At 37.2% G+C, this 22,225-nt stretch overlaps 1 protein-coding gene across 4 annotated transcripts in view; it reads right to left on the bottom strand.

Annotated features, from left to right (window-relative positions):
* The window catches only part of PTPRZ1 (protein tyrosine phosphatase, receptor type Z1), a 210,169-nt gene that overhangs the window by 62,336 nt on the left and 125,608 nt on the right, over window positions 1-22,225 (bottom strand). For all 4 annotated transcript variants that reach the window (XM_027539144.1, XM_027539143.1, XM_027539142.1 and 1 more), the window contains exons 6-10: window positions 22,069-22,135; window positions 16,136-16,293; window positions 15,841-15,991; window positions 5,071-5,255; window positions 2,979-3,105 (exon numbers count right to left, since the gene is read on the bottom strand). In XM_027539144.1, coding sequence (XP_027394945.1) covers window positions 2,979-3,105; window positions 5,071-5,255; window positions 15,841-15,991; window positions 16,136-16,293; window positions 22,069-22,135 — 688 coding nt within the window. The remainder of the gene's footprint in view (window positions 1-2,978; window positions 3,106-5,070; window positions 5,256-15,840; window positions 15,992-16,135; window positions 16,294-22,068; window positions 22,136-22,225) is intronic.

The raw sequence follows: 22,225 nt of genomic DNA on the forward strand, positions 1-22,225 counted from the left end.
TTTTACTTCACAGATATTGATTAGAATATTTAAAATCTGTGACTGAAAGGATGAGGGCAATTATACGTGACCTCTGTCATTCCTTTTTAACAGAAGCAACAAATAGTACAGTCTTTAGAAAAGAGCTTATCCAAAATAATGATAGAATAAGTCAATAAGGTACATTACAACATTAGGTAATGAAACAACACGATTAATAGGATGAAATGGTACTAGTAAAACCCGTGAAATAAACAGCAAACTCAAAAGACACTTAACATCTATATTAGCCACATAAATTGTAAACTTTACAAATCTTGTAGGAACCATCACACTGAACCACAGGACGGCACTGCTGTCAAGGCTTTTACTGCTATGTATCTACTATAGAAACAATATTTAAGATAACGTAATTTCAATAATGAACTAAAAATATATGGACTGAAATGCCACTGTAGTCTTCCTGATCAGAAAGAATGAGTTCTGGAGACAACTAATATTTTCCTTATAAAAATAGGAAGAGCTGAAACACTGCATAAATTGGTCTTCAACGAAGAACTTTCTGGAATAACTAAGGGATAAACTAAATTTTAACCCTTGATTTTTAAGAGTAATATCATAGCAGAATATCAAATCAAATATGACCTTTTACTAAAACATATTAATGTACAAAATCCTCTAAGGCACTGAGACATCCATGGAGATTAAGTGATGTGTCCAAGCTAGCATCTCATTAGTTCAATGGTGTCCCGATCCTTTGAATAAATAGAAATTAAGTTATAATACTTTCTATTTTGTACAAATGTGAAAGTGCTACAAATGATACAAGAACTTGTACTTTGTGCCAATATAGACTCAGTCTAAAAGGATCACTCAGAAATTGTATCTATAGATAATAGACATTTGATCTGTTTTTCCATATGCAATAAGCTTCTTTCTTAAAAAATAAGAAAGAAAAAATTCAGAAAGTCTAAACTTTTAGCATAGTGGCTAGAGAAAGAAGTGTTAGTTGTTCAGTCATGTCAGACTCTTTGCAACCCCATGGACTGTAGCCCGCCAGGCTCTTCTGTCCATGGAATTCGCCAGCCAAGAATACTGGAGTGGGTTGCCATTCCCTTCTTAAGGGAGAGTTAGAAAATGCACAACATAAATAGCTAAAATTATTTTTTTGACTGGGAAATTGTACTATGTTCAGAAATTAGAGCGGTATAATTAAACTAAGATAGTAAAATTAAATGAATGGTTTTAATATAATTCATCACCTAAAATACACAATAGGACTAGAGGAGATTTTTATATACCATATTTAATCAATTCACATGTGATATTGCCAAAACACAGTCAACGGTGCACTGCTAAAGATGTCATTTTTGGAAGGATCAATATGTGGAACTTCAGTGAAGGATGACATTCAATGGAAAAGCATCATATGGTATAGCTGAAACCATGGGCAGTTAATTTGATACTCACCTTTCAATAACACTTAGAGCTCACATTTCATTTTAAAATAACCTGATTTTGCAAAATAACGCTAAATAAAAACAGTAGGAAAGATGGTTATACCTAGACATGAGGCAGGTCATAATATTATTTTTAAATAATGATATTGCCATTATGAGAGTGCTGTCCTGTGCTTAGTCGCTCAGTCATGTCTGACTCTGTAACCCCATGGACTGTGGTCCACCAGGCTCCTCTGTTCATGGGATTCTCCAGGCAAGAATACTGGAGTGAGTTACCATGCCCTCCTCCAGGGGATCTTCCTAACGCAGGGATTGAACCCAGGTCTTCTGCATTGCAGGTGGATTCTTTACCATCTGAACTACCAGGGAAGCCCATCATGAGAGTAGTAATATTCATTAGCTCTCAATGTTCTAAGTTGGGAAATATTTGGCAAGTTTTATGGCCTGTGGCTTGGAAGGATCCAGAATCTAACATCTAATGTTCTGATAAATTATTTAACTTAAAAACTCAACTAGTTAAGAACTATGATGTTATGAACAAGACCCTGCTATGGCACATAGACCACAAAGGAAAATCAACAGACATCAGTTTTCCTTCTATACATAAAAGTGAAACATGCTCCAATTAGTATCACTTGTAACCACTGCTATTAAAAACCGGTGAAAATTTCAGAGAGTAGCCTCATAATAGGGATGACCAAAGAATATTTACATTTGTGTATGTGTGTGTTTGTATACATTTATGAACATGCATATGCATGACATGTATGTGTGTATACATGCATATACATGTATATGTACTATATAATTTCATTTATTACTTTAAAATTGCTTATACTAACAAAAGAAAGACTTTAGTTATGTACATTTGTAAACTGTCCAATTATGATAGGCAGAACCTCCTTCAATTATTGCATATGCTTTGAGATCAAAGATTTTCCTGTAATACTTAGAGATGCATGCAAATAAAATACAATCAGAAACAACTTTTTTGCTTGCTTTTATGGAATAAACCCAGCAAACCTAAGAAGAAAGATCCCCCTCACCACCAATTTATAAAAGATAGATGAAAATATCTAAGATAAACTCCTGAGATGCTTTGTATAGGTATTTCAAAGTACCTCACATGATCCTTGAATCATGTACATACTTACTACAAAATACTTTGGGGGCTGAAAGAGGGAGGAAATAAACACAAATGAAACAAACTCTTCATTATTCAAAATCAAAGTCTTTATATTTTCTTAGCTATTTTCATTGATGACCACTACAGACATTACAATAGGTTTGGCAGTTCTTATTTTACAAATAGAAAACTTCAGTATTAAGAATAAATTCACATATTGTGCTATGCCATATCTGCTGAATGAAAATGAAAAAGGAGCTCTGTGCTTTACAAAATTACCTGATAATCCAGACTAAAAAAGAAATCACTTTGCCTTTTGGACAAAGAACATAAAGTCAGAAAGAAAGCACCAATGCATTCAGAAATTAAACTAGCCTCCTTCATTTAATAAGGTATATCAGGAGGGCACTTACCAGGGTCATCAGAAGGCATGTCCACAATCAGCTGGTCACTATATTTTCCATATAAGCCATTAGTGCATATGGCTACTATTTGAAGAACATAACTCATATTGGGTAGTAAATTATTAAGAATAGCACCCTAAAAGAAAGATGGCAATAACTATACAAATTTGTCATTCTCAGAGGAGTGCTAACATACTAGACATCTCTTCTTAGAAAACATTTTCTCATTTGTCAATAAAAAATTTTGTATTTTATTAACCTGAGAAAAAATTTTACACAATGTTATCAGGCTGAGCTTGTGATATTTGTGAGTGAGGAAGATACTGGTAAACTATGCTTTTATTTATTTATTTTTTTGCTCTGTAAAAATCAGATTTAGTTTCAGAAAATTTCATTTTTTAACTCAAACTCATGAAATTCATAAATGAGTAGCCAAAAGTGTAGATTACTATTTTAGACAAACATGTAGCATTTATAAGAAGCAAAATGTGAAAAACTAATTTCTTTCTTTTTCTTAACAATATGTAAACCAGACAGTAATAGAATTATTACCTTCTTCACATCATTATGAAATGAATAATAGTATATTCTCATAAATTCCACTTACAAATTTCTCAGTTCACAGTGTTTGTTCTAGACATCTAAATTAAAAAGTTGTTACAAACCTCCCCATTTTGTTTATATGATTTCCACACCGGTTTTTGTATAGATGCAGGCTCGTAGGGCTTGAGGGACTCCTGCTGTCTATATTCAGAGTTCAGTGTCCTGGACCTGCCCTGGGGGCTTCCCTAAGCAACACCCAGATGGGATTTTCTCAATTATACCACAACCACCAAGGAAAAGTTAATACTGAGATGCTCAGAATCTGTATTTTCTTTAATTCTTGTCATGGGTGGACAGGAAGAAGACATGCATCGCTTCCTAAGGATTACCTGCCTCCTGTCCCAAAAATTCTGTCTCAATTGATTTCACATTTTTACTTGGAAATTTGAATCAAAGAAAAGGACTTTCAAGACCCCTACACTATTTTCTACTCTATTTCCCTTGTGCTGATACACTATGATGAAGAAACAAAAGACAACTGTATCACAGTACTGATATTTTAGACCCAATTCCTTCTCTAACTGGAAGTTGTTGTTCTGTTGCTAAGTCGTGTCCGACTCTGCGACCCCATGGACTGCAGCACACCAGGCTTCCCTATCCTTCACTATCTCCTAGGGCTTACTCAAACTCATGTCCATTGAGTCAGTGATACTATCCAACCATCTCATCCTCTGTTGTCCCCTTCTGCTCCTGCCCTCAATCTTTCCCAGCATCAGGGTCTTTTCCAATGAGTTGGCTCTTCACATCAGGTGGCCAAAGTACTGCAATTTCAGCTTCAGCATCAGTCCTTCCAATGAATATTCAGGATTGATTTCCTTGAGGATTGATTGGTTTGATCTCCTTGCTGTCCAAGAGGCTCTCAAGAACCTTTTCCAGCTCCACAATTCGGAAGCATTAATTCTTTGGCACTCAGCCTTCTTTATGGTCCAACCCTCATATCCAACTGTGAGAGTACAAAGTATTTGACTGTTCGAGTCCTTTTCTTTGTAAAGAAAGGCTATACTAGATGATATCCAGTTCTAAGTCTTTTGAAAGTTATTATCGGCAGAGCTGTAGTCTCAATGTAATTAAAAATATTAGTAAGAACCTAGGGCTTGCCTGGTGGCTTGGATGGTAAAGAATCCACCTGCAATGCAGGAGACGTACATTAGATCTTTGGGTTGAGAAGATCCCCTGGAGAAGGGAATGACTACACACTCCAGTATTCTTGCTTGGAGAATTCCATGGACAGAGGAGTCTGGCAGGCCATAGTCCATGGATTTGCAAAAAGTCAGACATGACTGAGAGACTACATTTTCACTTCACTAGTATTAATCACTGTAAATTTTAAATAATTAAATACAGCTTCTGCATCCCTCTCTCCCCACTAGATAGCTCATACAAAGCCTAAAGTCATCAAAGGCAACAATATACAATCATTCATAAGTTCTTATCCTAGATATTAAACTACAATGACTACAATGCCATCAATACATGAAACAATTGATCTTATAGTTACCAAATCTTGATAGCCATCTGTCAAAAACTCATGCTTGGTTTGGTCTTCTCCCTCCAACTGCTGGTACAGAACGGCAAACTTCTCGATCATGGTATCATAAACTACTCGAGGTCTCTCCCACGTAACGAGAAGGCTAGTATAATTCTCTGGGTCAGCTTGAACATTTTCTGGTTCTGAACTACAAACTTCAGAGGAAAAAAAAAGTACAGTTATTGACACAACTGTCACCCTCTAGAATCTTAACAAGTGAAACACATTCTATGAACATTTTTGCTGTATTTTAATAGAGGTTGAAAAGTTACACTTTCCCACTGTGGCTCTTTTGTCCAAGCCATTTCCTGTATCTGAAATACTTCTCCATTCCCCACTGTGAATGAAAAAGACTGCCTGCCTGGCTAGTAAACAAAGGATGTTATAACCATCAAGCCATCACTTTAGAGCCTCCCTAATGGTGTACCCTGAGGAAACTCAGGATGAGAAAACACAGGAAACTGGTCCCAGGTAGCTGAGGTCTATACCCAAGGAGCAATTTCAGTGAGACCAGAGTCTTGAACCTTCCCATACACAGAAAAGTGCTAACTTCCTTGAGAGTTCTGGTTTCTCTAATTAACAGTAATCTTTTGGTGTTCCTACTATGTTGTCTTTGATGCAAAAACTCCTACATATCCTGACCCTCCCCTTGCTTCTTTAGAGCAGCCCCTCAGTGTGATCTGAGAGTCCTGTCTCCCAGGGTTGAAGTCCTCAGAATGTCCACCAAATAATCCATAACTCTTGACTTTTAGCTTGTGCATTTTTTTTCAATCAACACCTCCTACCTCTGTTCAAGTCTGACCTTCAAAGAATGTCTTTACCACGAGCAGTATTCTCTGTTATGCACACTCTGACCTCTGCTGGATTGATATCTGTCATTTTCAATTGTCTGTCTTGTTTTACCACAATTACTGCATTAATTGTATGTTCTCTTATATTTTTCTTTTCTGAATAAGTCTTTGCTCCTCTGTGTGTGCATGCTAAGTTGCTTCAGTCGTGTCCAACTCCTTGTGACCCTATGACTGTAGCTTGCTAGGCTCCTCTGTCCATGGGATTCTCCAGGCAAGAATACTGGAGTGGGTCGCCATGCCCTTCTCCAGGGGATCCTCCCGAGCCAGGGATTGAACGCACATCTCTTATGACTCCTGATTGGCAGGCAGGTTTTCACCACTAGTGCCACTTGGAAAGCCGATCTTTATTCTGCGAGTAGATTATAAGCATAATAACCAGAGTTTTTTTTTTTTTTAATTTCTATACTGCATAGAAAACTGTCTTGAATGTATGGGGAATACAAATTCATTTTCATAAATAAGTAAAGGATATCTTCAAGTTTATGGTGTTTTTATTATTCTTTTTGGCTCATATGAGGAGAATTTCAAAACTAAAAGATGGTCTTGTTTGTAAATCTTTGAAATAATTAAAAATTCCCTATCACAGAAAACCATAGGAGAACAACTGAAACTATTATTTCAATATTTTTCAGACCTGCTGACAAAAAAGTCCCACTTTGGCCTCATAAATAGATTAAGCAATTAATTTCAGAGAATTATAAGATATGTCAGTCTTAGCTGAAAAAATATTTTGAAACTCGTTTGGGGACTTCTTAAAATGAACTGAAGCCCGTGCTGGAACTCATGGCAAAAATGCAGTCCCATCAGAAAGAGCACTCTGATACTTTCTGAAATACATTCATAATGTGATCATCTGAACTAGTTGTGAACAAAAAAAATTTTTAAATGCATGATATCATGCTAATGAAGCACAGTAATAAATATAATATCTTCCAGGCTGGAGAGATTTGGGGAAGAGAGGGACAGAAAGGTCTCCAAGGTCAAATAGTAATCACTATGATCACAGAATCCAGGCTTTGCTTTAAAGGTATACCTGAAATTACAAAGTCACCACACGAGACCACACAGTCCATTGACATCAACCAATCATCACCACTACCAAAACTATTTCTAGGACTCAATGGAAACACGCAAGCAGCACCAGGAGAATGTGACCAAAAAGCCTTTTTGTCTTTACTGGGCTGTAGTTTTCCCCATGAACACAGGAGGGCACCCAAAACTAACAACTGACCTTATAAATGGAAACATTTTATATACAGTATTCAATAATAGACATTTTAGCATATGTATGCTATGCAATGGTACAGGAGTGATTCAGAGCAATGTAAATACATATACACATATATGCTTTAAATCAATATAGGAATAACTTTATATGAGTTAGAGACAGAACTTTTCACTGTTAAAATTATAATATTATTTGTTGGTCAAGGATATAGGGTGCAGTGTTCCTTTGGGAATAAGAGAACAATTCTTTCATTATCAAAAAACACGAATTCAGAATAAGAAAATGTATTCCTATTTAGGTCTAGACTGCATCATCATTACTCGATCTAGTGACACTTCTACAAATGTCCACCAGATGGCAGAAGACCACATCATCTCAAAAGTGAAGCGGTTACTTAACATCATTGGAGACACAAGATTGCCTTAGTCTTGCTTCTGATGAACCTCATGTCTGTTTTTAAAAGGCTGAAAGTGATTTTGGACAATATCATTTGTAGATTTTGTTCAAAAGTCAACCCCACTTTGCACAGAGTGAGAATGATTTAAAGTGAACTCTTTTCTTCAAAGATGAAACTATCTTAAAATGCATGAAAGTTTTATGCATGCCCACAAAACATAAAAATCGGAGAAAAATATAAAATTACTGACTTCAAAATACACAAAGGACTGCTTCCTCAATAGTGCAAGGAATTTTGATCAGGTGTCTGTGTTTATCTCCCCTTAGTATTAGAAATCATCAGGTACTTCAAATTCTAAGAATCAGCATTAATATAAAATAGGACTCTAAAAAGAAATTCACATTTCTTTGCCACCAGGTTTTAATTCATTTACTTTCTTCTTTATATATCTGTAAAAGCTTATTAGTAATTTAATAGTTAAAATGTATGTTGTAATTAGAAGCTTATTTTTAAACACTCCTTTTGTTTATTGATAATCATAGCTTACTAACACATTATAAGCTATAGCTGAAGCTTATCTTTTAGATGCTGAAATACAGAATTTTATAGAAAAAAATATATACTTTAGAATGTATTCAAGAGAAAGACTAGTACTTCTATATGTAGTCTATGACCTTGCCAACGGGTTACTCTTCTAAGGTAGGACATCCTAGCTATCTCCTAAATAACAATCTTGCTAATTCACCACTTGGTGTTCAGACATAAAACTGGGTAATGTTTCAGATGTAAAACTGACTACAGAGTAAGTTATTAATTTTCACTAAGTTTTCCAAGCTTCCCTTGTTCTTCATATTAAAATTAGTTTATCTTATTAGAAGGGCATACAGTTTATAAAGCATATTATCTGGATTGAAAAATCAAGAAGGGCTTTCCAGATCAACATATACTGACACCAATTACAAGCTACATTAATAAGATAGTAACAAAAATATAATTTCCTTGATTATAGGGAGCTCAGTACTATGTTGTGGAGAAGGAAATGGCAACCTACTCCAGTATTCTTGCCTGGAGAATCCCATGGACAGAGGAGCCTGGTGGGCTATAGTACATGGGGTCGCAAGAGTCAGACATGACTGAGCAAATAAACCTACCTACCAGAACTATGTTGAGGTCCCATTTCCTTCTTTAGGAATGAATCACATGCCCTGATTCCCTTCTACGAGCTACATGTGACCTGGATCATAGTCACTGATTCTTTAAGGAACACTGACCAAGGAGAATCTGGTTCCTGCAAGCTCGAGGCTATGAGCCAGGCTGTGACAAAGCTGGGGTCCTTGTCAAGTTGCACAGAATACAAGCAATACTGTAGTATAAGTGCAACCCAGATGGCACTAGTAGTAAAGAATCTGCCTGCCAATACAGGAGACACAAGAGATGTGGGTTCAATCCCGGGGTCCAGACCATCTCCTGGAGGAGGGCATGACAACCCACTCCAATATTCTTGCCTGGAAAACTCAATGGACAGAGGAGTCTGGTGGGCTACAGTCCATGGGGCCTCAAAGAGTTGGACATGACTGAGCACTCAGCACAAGTGCAAAGGATCCTCACATATAAAGAATGAGAGGTTCTTAATTAAAAACTTGTTTTTAACATTCACTTCTCATCTGCTTGGCTCTAGGCACTCTTGGACATACAAATAAAGGAGGTACCATCTTTGCCTTCAGGAAACTCATTTCTAGGATAGCCTCTCACCCTTAAATTTAGTAAGCCATTAAATGTAATGGGTGCTTTTAGTTTCCAAATCCTAGATGCCATTTACAGAGGAAGGCAAAATAAACTGTAAAAAAAATTCTGTGATTTAGTCAAATTAGGTTGTGCTTTTCAAAAGTATAGGTTTTTATCCACTAGAAATTGTAAAAACTTCACAAACATACCTCACAAAGTCCTCCACCTTCTCATTACTTAAATGAATGGATATGAAGAGTGAACACCTCCTACACAGGAATGTCCACATGAGATTAATACGCTAGGCACTGAGTGTCATGAGGAAACAAGAAAAAAAGGAAGGAAAAGAAAAGGAAATAGGTGAAGAAAAGCACAAAGGAGGAGAACCTGACAACTCTCACTGTGACAAGTCTGGTGACCAGCTCATCATTAAAGCTGGTGCAGATAGTCCAGGGGAGACAGAAGGTCCCTTCTGCCTCTGCTGCTCTACGTGCCCACCTTGGGAAAGGGACACATGCCCTGGGGGAGAAGGTGCAGTCTTAGCTCCATGGATCATGGATAAAAATGAAGAGGGAGGTGAAAAGATCGGGTGATGATTTTGGGGGAGTGGCAGAGAGAACGTCCCTAGGTTTTTACCCAGTATTTCCCATCGTCTTGAGGTTTGGTACAGGTGAACACAGCCCATGGCAAAGTACTTCCATGAGTGCACACTAGTAAATCCACCACCTTCTTGCTTGAGGTTTATGAGCCTCATTTTAAAAATTATCGAGACAGGTAATTTAATGACTACTGTGAGAAGCACCCAAAGAGGGACAGACTCAGAAGACAATCAGTATTAAGGTTGTGATCTCCCTTCAGGGAGTAACAGATGTTAACAAAACTAATGTAAAGATTGCCACAAATGTTAAAAATAAGAACTAAAAATGATCTGTTATTGCTTTGTACTTTTCAATGATTACACGCCATTTCCTTTAGATAAGTAACCAAAAAAAAAAAAAAAAACCTTTCAAACTGTACCTCAGTCAGTCTTCTCTAGGAATACACAGTAACTTTGTCAACCATTCAATTCATAACATACAATCTTCCAAGAAGTAAATAATCTTCCTGTACTTTTCTCTATATAGTTAGAGCACAAAGTTAATGTACATGTGACCTTAATGAATGCTATTTACAACTACTGACCTTCTCAAGAAGGTGGGTCTTCTGATGCATAATTCATCGTGACATTTTCTCAGGAAATTACAGAGAATTTCTCATAGCTCAAATACAACATCAAGCTATGAAGACACACTTTTCATGCTACCCTTCCTTGAAAATCATTTCATATTTTATAGTTTTTTTAAAGTTTGCATTATGTATATTACAATGCTAGCAAATGAGATTTAAAGTGCATTTATAACTCTACTTAACAAATAAAAATCTTAAACATTGAAAACTTGGATAGCACCCTATACTTGTGATAGCTTGCCCTCTGTCTCTATATACAAATATACAGCTGCACACACACACACGCATATACACACACACACACACACATATACAAGAGTACATACACAAACACACACACACACATACTGTATTAATAGAAGCTATGGATCTGGAGTATACAAGAGTATACACACACACATACACACACACACTGTATTAATAGAAACTACAGATCTGGAGTATATTATGTTCAAGGGACTGGACTGCCTTGCAATCTTTAACTTATTTAAACCTCACAACAACCCTACAAGGTAGCCATTTAAAAAAATTAAAAATATGTATGTATTTTGGCCATGCCTTGTGGCCTGCGGGATTTTAGCTCCTTGACCAGCTATTGCACTTGTGCCCCCTGCAGTGGAAGCATGAAGTCTTAATCACTGGATGGCCAGGGAAGTCCCAAGGTGGGCATTTTAAACTCATTTTATCAGTGAAGAGAATGAGGCTTAAAAAAATTAAATAACTTGACAATATTTATGTATTTAGTTGCATAAATATTATGTAACTAATATTTAATTTAGTTACATAAATTTAATTTAGTTACATAAATATTATGTAACAATATTATATTACATAAATATTGTCAAGTTATTTAATTTTTTTAAGCCTCATTCTCTTCACTGATAAAATGAGTTTAAAATGCGCACCTTGGGACTTCCCTGGCCATCCAGTGACTAAGACTTCTAACAAAGAAGGCAATGGCACCCAACTCCAGTACTGTTGCCTAGAAAATCCCATGGATGGAGGAGCCTGGTAGGCTGCAGTCCATGGGGTCGCGAAGAGTCAGACACGACTGAGTGACTTCACTTTCACTTTCCACTTTCATGCCTTGGAGAAGGAAATGGCAACCCACTCCAGTGTTCTTGCCTGGAGAATCCCATGGACGGGGGAGCCTGGTGGGCTGCAGTCCATGGGGTTGCACAGAGTCGGACACGACTGAAGCGACTTAGCAGCAGCAGCAGCAGCATGTAACTAATAAGTATTTGCGCTGGGGTTTGAAACCGAAAGTTGACCGGGCTTTAAAGCCCCAGCCCCTTCCCACTGCACTGCAGGAGGCCCCGGCTTCTAGAGGCAGAGTCTTGCGAGTGGGAGGAGAGGGCAGCGGGCAGGTATTGGTTCCTGGGAGGCAGGAGACAAAGCTGGAGATCACCTCCTGTTTGTGTGGTTACTGACATATATTTCTCATGAACTAAAAGACAATTTTTACTAATTCCTTCAAGATCAAATGGTTCTACTAAATTCTGTGATTCTTAGAAGAGCCAGCGCCCATTCCATGATGCCAAAAATGCATGCCTTTTAATAATAGCAATGCTATGTAAAAATGCAAAAATAGAGGACTGAGTTCTGGTAAAATACTCATTCATTCACAAATGTTTATTGAGTTTTCCTATGAATGCAAAAAAAAAAAAAACAAATAAGGCTTGATCTCTCCCCCCAAGAAGTTTACATGGATATGCAGACCTCACATGGCTTTTGCAATTACTTGCAATGTATTTTGCATAATATATTTTTCTACCATGCATTTACCAAGAGTAGGATTCTAACAATTTTCATGACACGTTTTCCTTCTCTCTTGGTCAAAATGAGGACATTAGAAATTTAAAATAGCAAAATAAATAAGTATAACCTGAAAGTCCCAAGCTGGGTGACAAACTTAATAAATTGCTATGACGATACTATACATAAAATTAAGAATGGTATTAATGATATATTTATATCATTCAGTAATGCAAAATCAAAAAACAAGTATGGTACAGCCTCATTTTTGTGAGACATAATAATATATTTTTAACTTAAGAGAAAGGCTAGAAAGATATTCCCCCAAATTCTCATAGCAGTTATCTCTGGATAATAACATTATAGGGGATTTTTATTTTCTTCTGTGTGCTTATCTATTTTTTCCTTTTATACAATGTTCATGTAATAAAAACATACTTTCAGATTAAATCTAATAAAGATTAAATCTTGAACATAAATGCAACCCTCAATTCTTATTTTTAAATTCAGTTCAAGAAAGTAAAAGGGCAATACTGTATCATTAAGGAAAAAAAATCATAGGAATATGCACATGGAAAATAAGTGCTTGTTGAATGCAAATACTCATGATGGAAAATGCAAGAATTCAACCATCATTCTAGTTTTTGAAAAAAGCCAATACTAAGTTTTTAAAAAAGTTTTATGTTATTAAAGTCATCAGTTTTTATTATAAAATTATGCAAGGATAAATTATGTTCCCTTATAAATATAAAGCATGGTGGAGAAAGCTTTGGAAGTCTTCAGAATCAGGAAGATCAGGGTACAAATACTGACTCCAACCTTTTACAGTTCTGTGAACTTGGGTGAACCAGTTAATATCAGCTTCCCAAATTATAAAATGAGAAAAACAAGCCTAATGCCTGGTTGAGCACACTGGTTCATGTGATATATGTTAGCCATTACTGCTTTTGTTATGATTACTTTTAGCCATAATCACTTAACTGTGAAAATAGGGACTTCCCTGGTGGTCCAGTGGTTAAGACACTGAGTTTTCCAAGGAAGGGGATGCAGGTTTGATCCCTGGTCAGGGAATAAGATCCCACATGCCATGAGGCATGGCCAAAATTTTTTTAAAAATTCAAAAAAAATAAAAACCAATATTCTACATTAAATCCATTCATATGGGTTTACACATAAAATGATGCAAGAAGCACCCATCAAGCTATATCCTGCCATACTTTTATTATACACAAATCAATTCCTTCATTTTGTGAATATTTGATGAATGAGAGCTTTACTTTTGTCCGGCAATCGAGGCAAAGTGATAAAAGACTTAGTTACTTCCTTCAGAGGGTGGTGGTGGGGACAGATAAGTAAACAGACAGTATCATACTGCGGCACCTGCTAGGAAGTCTGGATGCACAGCGGGTAGGAGCTCCTGGCACACTGCACCTCCAGAAGAGCATCGTTTATCTGGTACCCTATGGGCTCAGCACTTCCATTAACGCACAGTCCTTCCTTGGGCCAGCGCCAGGCTTGGTAGGGCTGGATGGAGGGTCAGACATGGCTCCTTGGTGGAGGCAACTGCTTACGTACTTGAGTCTTGAGGACAAGGGGGAGACAACACAGGAAGACTGCAAGGAAGAACACGCCATGGGAAGGAAAAAGCGTGTCTAGGTGCAACCTGGGAGAGTGTGGTCTGTCCTCTTCAGGGACCTCACTGAGTTCAGGATAAAGGAAGGAAGTTGGCCGGGGAAGAGTAAGCACTGAGGCCAGTAAGTACCAGACAGGACCTACCACGCAATGACAAACAATTTGGGTTTTATCCTAAACGCAGTGGGAGCCGCTTTTGTGTGCTGTGCTCGCTCAGTCACTGAGTCGTGTCTGACTCTTTGTGACCCCATGGACTGCAGCTCTCCAGGTCAGGTTACTCTGTCCATGGAATTTTTTAAGCAAGAATACTGGAGTGGGTTGCATTTCCTCCTTCAGGGGATCTTCCTGACCCAGGGATGAAACCCATGTCTCTTGATTCTCCTGCACTGGGGCAGGCAGATTCTTTACCAGTGAGCCACCTGGAAAGCCCATGGGAGCCACTGAAGAGTTTTAATACAATATAACTAATAACTAGTACAACTAATACAGTATGACTAATTCACGGCCAAACATTGTCTATATTTTGTTATTTGGTCATTTGTATTTCAGAAAAGGAGATGGTTAGATCTATTTATTATTTTTAATCAATTGGGGATTATTTACCACACAAGAGGTCTTAGTATTTAGTGTTGTTGGTAGAAATATAATTAAATTTCCTCACTTTGGAGCAATTAATTTGAAACAATGTCATAGTAAACACAGCAATTCATCACTGTTGTACTTCGTTTATGTTGTTGTTAAAGGATAAACAATCTCACAAATACTACTTTGAAACAACAGAAACATGCTGCTTTAATGCCTAATCTTTAAAAGCAGACGATTATTGAATTAATATTATACACAGCCAAAAATTCATTATGGGGCTGGGATCAAAGAAGACCATGTTCTTGGAAAGGTTTTCAGTCCCCAAAGCAGAGGCCACTTCAACTCTTTCACGAACCAGCGCAGCCTCACAGTGAACTGAAAAGAACAAGTCAGCAGACGCAATGACTGTGTCCTCTGGACACTTTGAAAGGCTTCTGACTGCCGGGTCAGCTTCAAAAGACCCCGAGGGCACTCCGCAGGCTTTCCCTCTGCCTCCTCTCCATCGCCTGGGCTTGACAAGGACAAACTTCTTTTCTTTTAAAGAAGGAAACTGGGGAAAGGACTCACTTTTTATTCATTAATAATTCAGTGCCTTGGGTTTCTGTCCGTACTAGACACTAGCCTCTCTGGGAGCTGCCAACACACAGACGAGTACTTCTTTAAAACCCCAACACACGTCAAGACTCAGGTCAAATGTGCTTCTCCCACGGAGATTCCCAAGTCATCCCAACAAGAAGAAATCTTCCCAAGCTCTGAACACCTCACCCTTATTCTTTCCCCTCTTAGAGCTGTTACACAAGCAAATGCCATAAAGTGAATTTGGAGGTGTGTAGGTGGCTTTGCCACCAACTACTGTATGTTTTAGGAAAAAACTTTCCTTCCTGAATCTCAATGTTTCTGACTTGCAAAATGGTTTTATCCATGGAAGGAGGAACAGATTTTCTTCATAGTGTGTGCACATAATTCACAACTGTATTGTTTATTTGGCTGTGTTGGGTCTTACTATGGTACGCTGGATCTTCGTCACATCACGTGGGGTCTTTCCTTGTGGCACGGACTCTCTAGTTGTGCCTGGGTGTAGCTGCTTCCTGGCATGTTGCAGGGAAGAATCTTAACCACTGGACCACCAGGGAAGTCCCCAGGACAGATATTTTTAATTGTCATTTTATAAATATGGCAACTGAGATTCAGAGAAGTTAAATAGCTTACCTAAGGCTACAATTCTATAATCAAAATATTTCCAAAAATCGAAGTCTTGTATATTGTCCATGATGCCACAATTACCTCCTACAACACTGAATTTAATAGGACTTACAGAAAAATTATATTTCAATACACACCTGCTTCATGAATCTCTTCCTTTCCAGTATATGAGGAAAACACCTGCCTGGAGAACTTGTATTGTTGTTCTCGAAAATTATTTTGTAAGTAGTCCATCAACATGACATAACCAGACTGTTGCATTGTAAGAACTTCACAGAAAACAGCCAACTGGAAAGAAGATAATTTAACTTATAATTTAACATACTTGCTTCAAAGGCATATCAGCAAATGCTTTAAAACAGATATTCTGTAGAAAATATTTCTTTTTAAATTGCTTCAAATTACTCCATTTGTTTGAACTTCCAAGATTACCTGGCTTTCAGAAATGCTAACTGTATCTTTAAAAATAATCCAGTCGACAGTGTCTGTGCAGGGAGGAGATGTCAGGGAGCCATTGTAAGTGTAATACTTGTCAGTTGAGTTTGGCAGAAGGTTCAGCAATGTGAATGGATCCAACGCAGCCTGTTTCCCTACAAAGGAATCATATACATCTCAGCTGAAATCCCAGCACTGGAACTTAGCTGTTCAAAGCCTCTATGCAACTGAAACATATATTTTGGTATGTATTTAATCAGAACTGAAATTTTAAGAACATTTTAGATACATATCTAAAATGGAGATAAAACTGACATATTCTAAATTTTCTTGCACATATCACAACTTAGTGTTAGTTGCTCTATCTTTACATGGGCAAGATGCTGGAAAGATTATTTTTCCATATGAAAGATTCAGAAATCATATGGCCATATGAATAGATACCAGGAAATCATTCAATAAGATTGAATATCAACTTGTGGAAAACAAAACCATATTCTGATGAAAATTATCTATAATGAACATCATACTTTAGGATGACTTACTGAAAGGTTTTCCCCTAGTGATAAAGAATGAGACAAGGACATCTTCTAGCACCACTTCTTACACTGAACTGGAGGACCAGGACATTTTTTTTACTTACAATAAAGTAAGAAAAAGGAAAAAAAGGCCAAGATGGACTAAGAGAACAATGGAAGAGAATAAAGAGTCCAGATCCACACATATGTGATTATTTGACTTATAACAGGAAAAATTATTACGTAGTTGAAATGCATGGCCTTTTCAATAAACCATGCTATATCAATCAGATATACTTATGCAAACCATGAATCTTTATTCCCTCCTTCACACCATAATCACAAATCAATTCTAAGTAGAGTCTGGATCTAAATGTGGACAGAACAATAAAGATTTTAGAATAAAACATAGAAAATTATCTTCATAATCATAGGATAGGTTGAGATTTATGAAATAGCTTGCAAAAAGTGTTATTCACAGAGGGAAAAATTATCTACTTGATACTCAGTCTATTTGTCAACAGTCACCATTTAGAGAGTAAAAAGGCAAGACAAAGAATAGGAAATGTATTTCAAATTTTATATATGAAAATATCATTATTTTATAATAAAAATATTGATTTTTTATTTATAAGTTGAATTGAGAATAGAGAATTCCTACAAAAAATTGGTAGAGCTTTCCTAAGTCTGGGAACCTTGAAACAATCCAATTATAGCTGTCTCCTTGAAAAGTCCCATTTTTGATCTTGCATCTTTCAAATGGCTCTTACCAAAGGCACTGCCTTGGCCATTTAGCTCTCTGTGTACCAGTTCTCACTCATATGGGTAGCAATATGCTTCCCAGGAGCTTCCCAGGTGGCTCAGTGGGTAAAGAATCTGCCTGCAACGCAAGAGACGCAGGAGATGTAGGTTTGATCCCTGGGTGGGGAAGATACCCTGGAAGATGGCACGGCAACCCATTCCAGTATTTTTGCCTAGAGAATCCCACGGACAGAGTAGCCTGGCTGGCTACAGTCCATAAGGTTGCAAAGAGTCAGACATGACTGAAGTGACTGAACATACACGCAGGCAAGCTTACCAGTATCTAACTTATTTTCCCATCCTCTTAACTCTTACCCAGCCAAATGCATGTCTTCTTTTCTGTCTCGTACATTTCGGTCATTAAGAAATAGTCCCCAAAGCTAATTTCATCTAGTCTAAGTGAGGTGCCACAGTGCAGAATAGTAGCATATGAATTATCTGGGGAGCATTAAAAAAAAAAAAATACCAGTGTCCCAGACCCCATCTGCAGCAGTGGGACTTAGGTATCTACATTTTTTAGGCTAGGTGTGCCTACATGTTTTAAAAAGAATCCCCAGGTGATTCAAACATGCAGCCAGGGTTGAAAACCTCAAGTAGAGTGAAGGCTTTGCAAGATTTTAGTCTTAGTGAATCCCACATTCCTCCTTTTAAAATGAAATAATTGGATCAGATGACCTTAACAGTATATTACAGTTCTACACGATATGAAGACTGGACACATCCTCATGGAAAAAAATTATTTCCATTGGGCTTTCCAGGTGACTCAGTGGCAAAGAATCTGCCTGCTAATGCAGGAGATGCAAGAGACCTGGGTTTGATCCCTGGGTCGGGAAGATCCTCTGGAGTAGGAAAATGACAACCCGCTCTAGTATTCTTGCCTGGAAAATTCCAGGGACAGCGAAGTCTGGTGGGCTACAGTTCATGAGGTTGCAAAGAGCTGGACACGACTAAACACACTAGCACACACACAAGTTAAATTATTGAATATTAGTTTTCCTGTAATACAGAAATTTTTCTCAGGAAGAGGGATAGCGCTAATAAAATTATAGATAACTTCTTCCAGTCTGAAGTCAAGACTAAATCTTAGAAGTAAAAACCTGTTGATTGAATTGATAGTGCTGTGTACGTACAACCCAAATCTAGTTTTAATCCGCTAGAAAATTCAGGTTACATTAGGTTTAAAGGATTAATTAGTAACTTCTAAAAGTATGTTTTCCTCTCCTGCAATGTCAAGACAAGATTATTTAGAATTCAGACTCAGATTCAAGTTCACAGAAACTAAGGAAACTATTTCAAATATGTGAATATTTAAACATTTTCAAATTTATGTTTTTGATATCTCAAAAATTTGTGATTAAATAGCCTCCTTTTTAATCATCAGTGGACTACATTTCTTCCTTTGATGAAGGAAAAACTTCTTTTACAAATGTTCTGTGGAAATATGGAGGTGGAGAACATTAATTAATTGTTCTCCAATTGACTCCCTGCTAATTTAGGTGGGAAATGAAACTGACAACAGGAGACCTAGAGGCCAGAAAAGGAAAATCAGATTTGAATAGGGATGGTGAAGTAGATAATTTTTGTGAAATCGGGAAAGAAATAGAAGGGGGGAAAAGTTAGGAAGAAGCCAAAGAATCAGAAAAAAAGGTGATTCCTCCTTCCTTCTTTTCTATACAGAATCCATTCTTCCTGCCTCTGAAGCACACACCACTCATCTAGTCTCTGTTATGAATATGTTGAGTACTTTCTACCTTATTTTTTTATTATGTACCTGCATGTCCTAAGTTTCTTTCCAATATTACAAGACTTTGCAATCACAGTAGTATTTTTTAATTGCACCATCACCTTACAAGAAACTGGACTAAGGTGGTTTCTTGTGGCTTGCAAAAACATGCACTTCATCTGAATAACCTCACTATTGCTAAACAAGAATCATACATGAGTCAGTGTTGCTCTATTTGTGATCAGTCATTCACTCTGTCATCCTCTTCTTTCTTAATCAGTGATAAACAAACCAATCAGATCTTCCTTCCCTGGAAGGCTGATGGCAGGAGGGGAAAAGATGAGGAGAGTGAGAGGGAAATAAAGACAAAGACCATTTCTAGGTCCAGGGCAAGGAAAAAGCCATTTAATACTTAAAACCAATTCATCACCTAGGATAATTAGACTTAGGATGGTGGTGGTGAGGATTTGTCAATATACAAATTCCTGGGCTGTGTTTGTGATTAGGAATGCTTTCCTAATCACTTGACTAATCAGATGACTTTTGTACACAAGTCATCTGATGAGAATTCCCATTTGAGAATCACTGACGATGTTACCTGGGCATGACTCTTCCTTGCAACTTGAAAGATTTCAATGAACAATTTTTGTGTGCATGTGCGTGGGCTCTGTTTGGGGAAGATTAATGCATTATCTTTCTATTGTTATCTTTGTATTGCTATATACCCTATTTCTCACCACTCCATGTGAGAGCAATGCCTAACATAGAGCAGGTGTGACCGAAGAAAGGGAAAGAAAAGAACACAAGAAAGAGGGAAGGGAAAAGATGGGCTTGTCTCTTAGAGAAAAATACAGGAACTGAGCCACCAGCTCACACTGTGGTAAGACAGATTTTATAATCAGAAGGATGTTTGGGAAATGTTGGTTTTTGTGGAACTCACGTTATATGAAGAATATGTGGCAGGATTTGGGAGTTAGTTTCTGAGTCACTGTCTAAAGACCAGCATTGCCTTCAAATTCCCAGCATCAATGGCTGGCAGCCAATATTGGGAAGCCTTCTGCTTACTGGGCACTGGGGGACTTTCTAGACTCTGAAACAGGATTACATTTAATCCAAGAATTCTCAAAATGGAAACATTTAACTTTGGGAGGACTTAATTTACTTAGTTTGGACGGATCACATTTCACAACTATTTCAATCAAATTGACAGGTGTTTTATATGTGTTTGGAAATATAGAATTACTATAAATCTCTACAATATATTGGAACAATCTTTTTGGACAGACAGGTCCTAAATCCTGGCTTTACCACTTACCAGTTGTATGGGCTTAGGTGTCCTTGCTAAGTATATGGAAATATTAAGTAGATGAGTTGATAGGTGTAGAGGATTTTATTTTTTGGTTAAAAAAAAAAAAAAAGGAGGGAAGAAGTTGGTACACTGGTAGAGAGACAGAAGACAGAGAGGGGAACAGAGGGCAGACAAATATGTGTTCCTAGCCAGCCCAGGGGACCATTTGTACTGCTTCTGAATTAAGAGCCGGGACAGAGGCAGGATGCTATCAGGAAACCCATATTCCCAGGAAGGGTATTATGCAACAGGTTCTGATGAAGTATCCCCCTTAATGGCTTACAGACAGTAGATATTAGAAAGGAAAGTTTAGTGCAAGAACATGAGCAAACTGATTTCCTAAGCTCATACTATACCCTCCTATAGTCCCCCAGAAACACTGAAGAGGCCTCAAGTAAGTGGTCCAAGTGTCACAGTTACACAAATCAGGACTAACAACTAGTGTTAGCATCACTTCTGCTGTCCCCACAGCCTGGCGCAAGGCCTGGAAACATTCATGTTCACATTTTACATCATTTTAAGTGTAGGATTTCAAACTAGTTGCCTTCTTGCAGTCTGCATAGATTCCACTTTCTGACTAAATGAGGAAAAAATTAAGTGTGGCTTATGGTATTCAGTGTTAAATTTTACAATCTGGGTAGATGCAAGGAGATAATTAACAGCTTGATGCTGTGTTTGACTATACCTTTCAAAACAAAAAAAATGAAAGCTGCACTGTAGGAGCTCACATATTCCCAACTTCTGAAAAGATTGGTTAATTCAGGTTCTCACATAAAATTGACAAAGATGAATTAATCCTAGGCCAGACTTCTGTTTTCAAGAAAATGATCAGTTGTGAGTTATGTTTCTGATTTCAAATTTTGCAGCTTTCCCGAGAGGAATAATCCTCTTTTTATTGATAACTCAGGACAACATTAATACCCTGTTTGTGGGTACTTAATAAAAATAAAATAATGTGTTTTCTGTTTCCTGTCAACATTGTCAAAAGCAGGTGCTGTGACAAATTACAAGATCTATGAGATAGGAAGCAGAACAATATAAAAGCACAGCGTGTCTTGTTATATGTAAGCATTTGCCTTCCAAAAAATCTTATATTGCTAAAGCAAAGGACTTACCAAGGAAACCACTAAGGAATAATTTGAACTTGAGTAACAATTCCCTTTTCACTTTAGAATATAATTTTTATTAAAATTAACTGGTTTCAGATCACACATTAGAGTCCTTTATAGATAAACCAAGCAGAGATAGAGTAAAAAAATACATTTAAATGCATAATGTGATTAAATTATTTTCAGTAATAAAATTATAAAACTTCAACTTCCTACTTACATTAACATTTTATGATTTTCTGTGACAAAAATTTCTGATTAAATTGTTCTTCAGTGAGAAATGTATAAATTGTCAAGGGTCAAATGTGAGAGATTTCTCCCCTTTACAAATATCTTCCCTTATTCCTTGGTACAAGCAATTTTAATAACATTGCAAATTCATACGAATCCAAAGTAAATCTGGAAGAAAGAGATTTCTCCACATAGCTTACCAAAACGACTAACCCTCTCCACTCCATCTATAATTGCCTTGTAGTCCAAATTTTCTTCTATTCCAACCTGTGAAAGAATGACATTCTAAAAATGGTATAAAATATTTGACTAGGTATTCACGTATCGATTAGTGAACTCCATTTTAAGTATTCCAAA

Source organism: Bos indicus x Bos taurus, chromosome 4, assembly GCF_003369695.1.
Source record: "Bos indicus x Bos taurus breed Angus x Brahman F1 hybrid chromosome 4, Bos_hybrid_MaternalHap_v2.0, whole genome shotgun sequence".
NCBI lineage: Eukaryota > Metazoa > Chordata > Mammalia > Artiodactyla > Bovidae > Bos > Bos indicus x Bos taurus.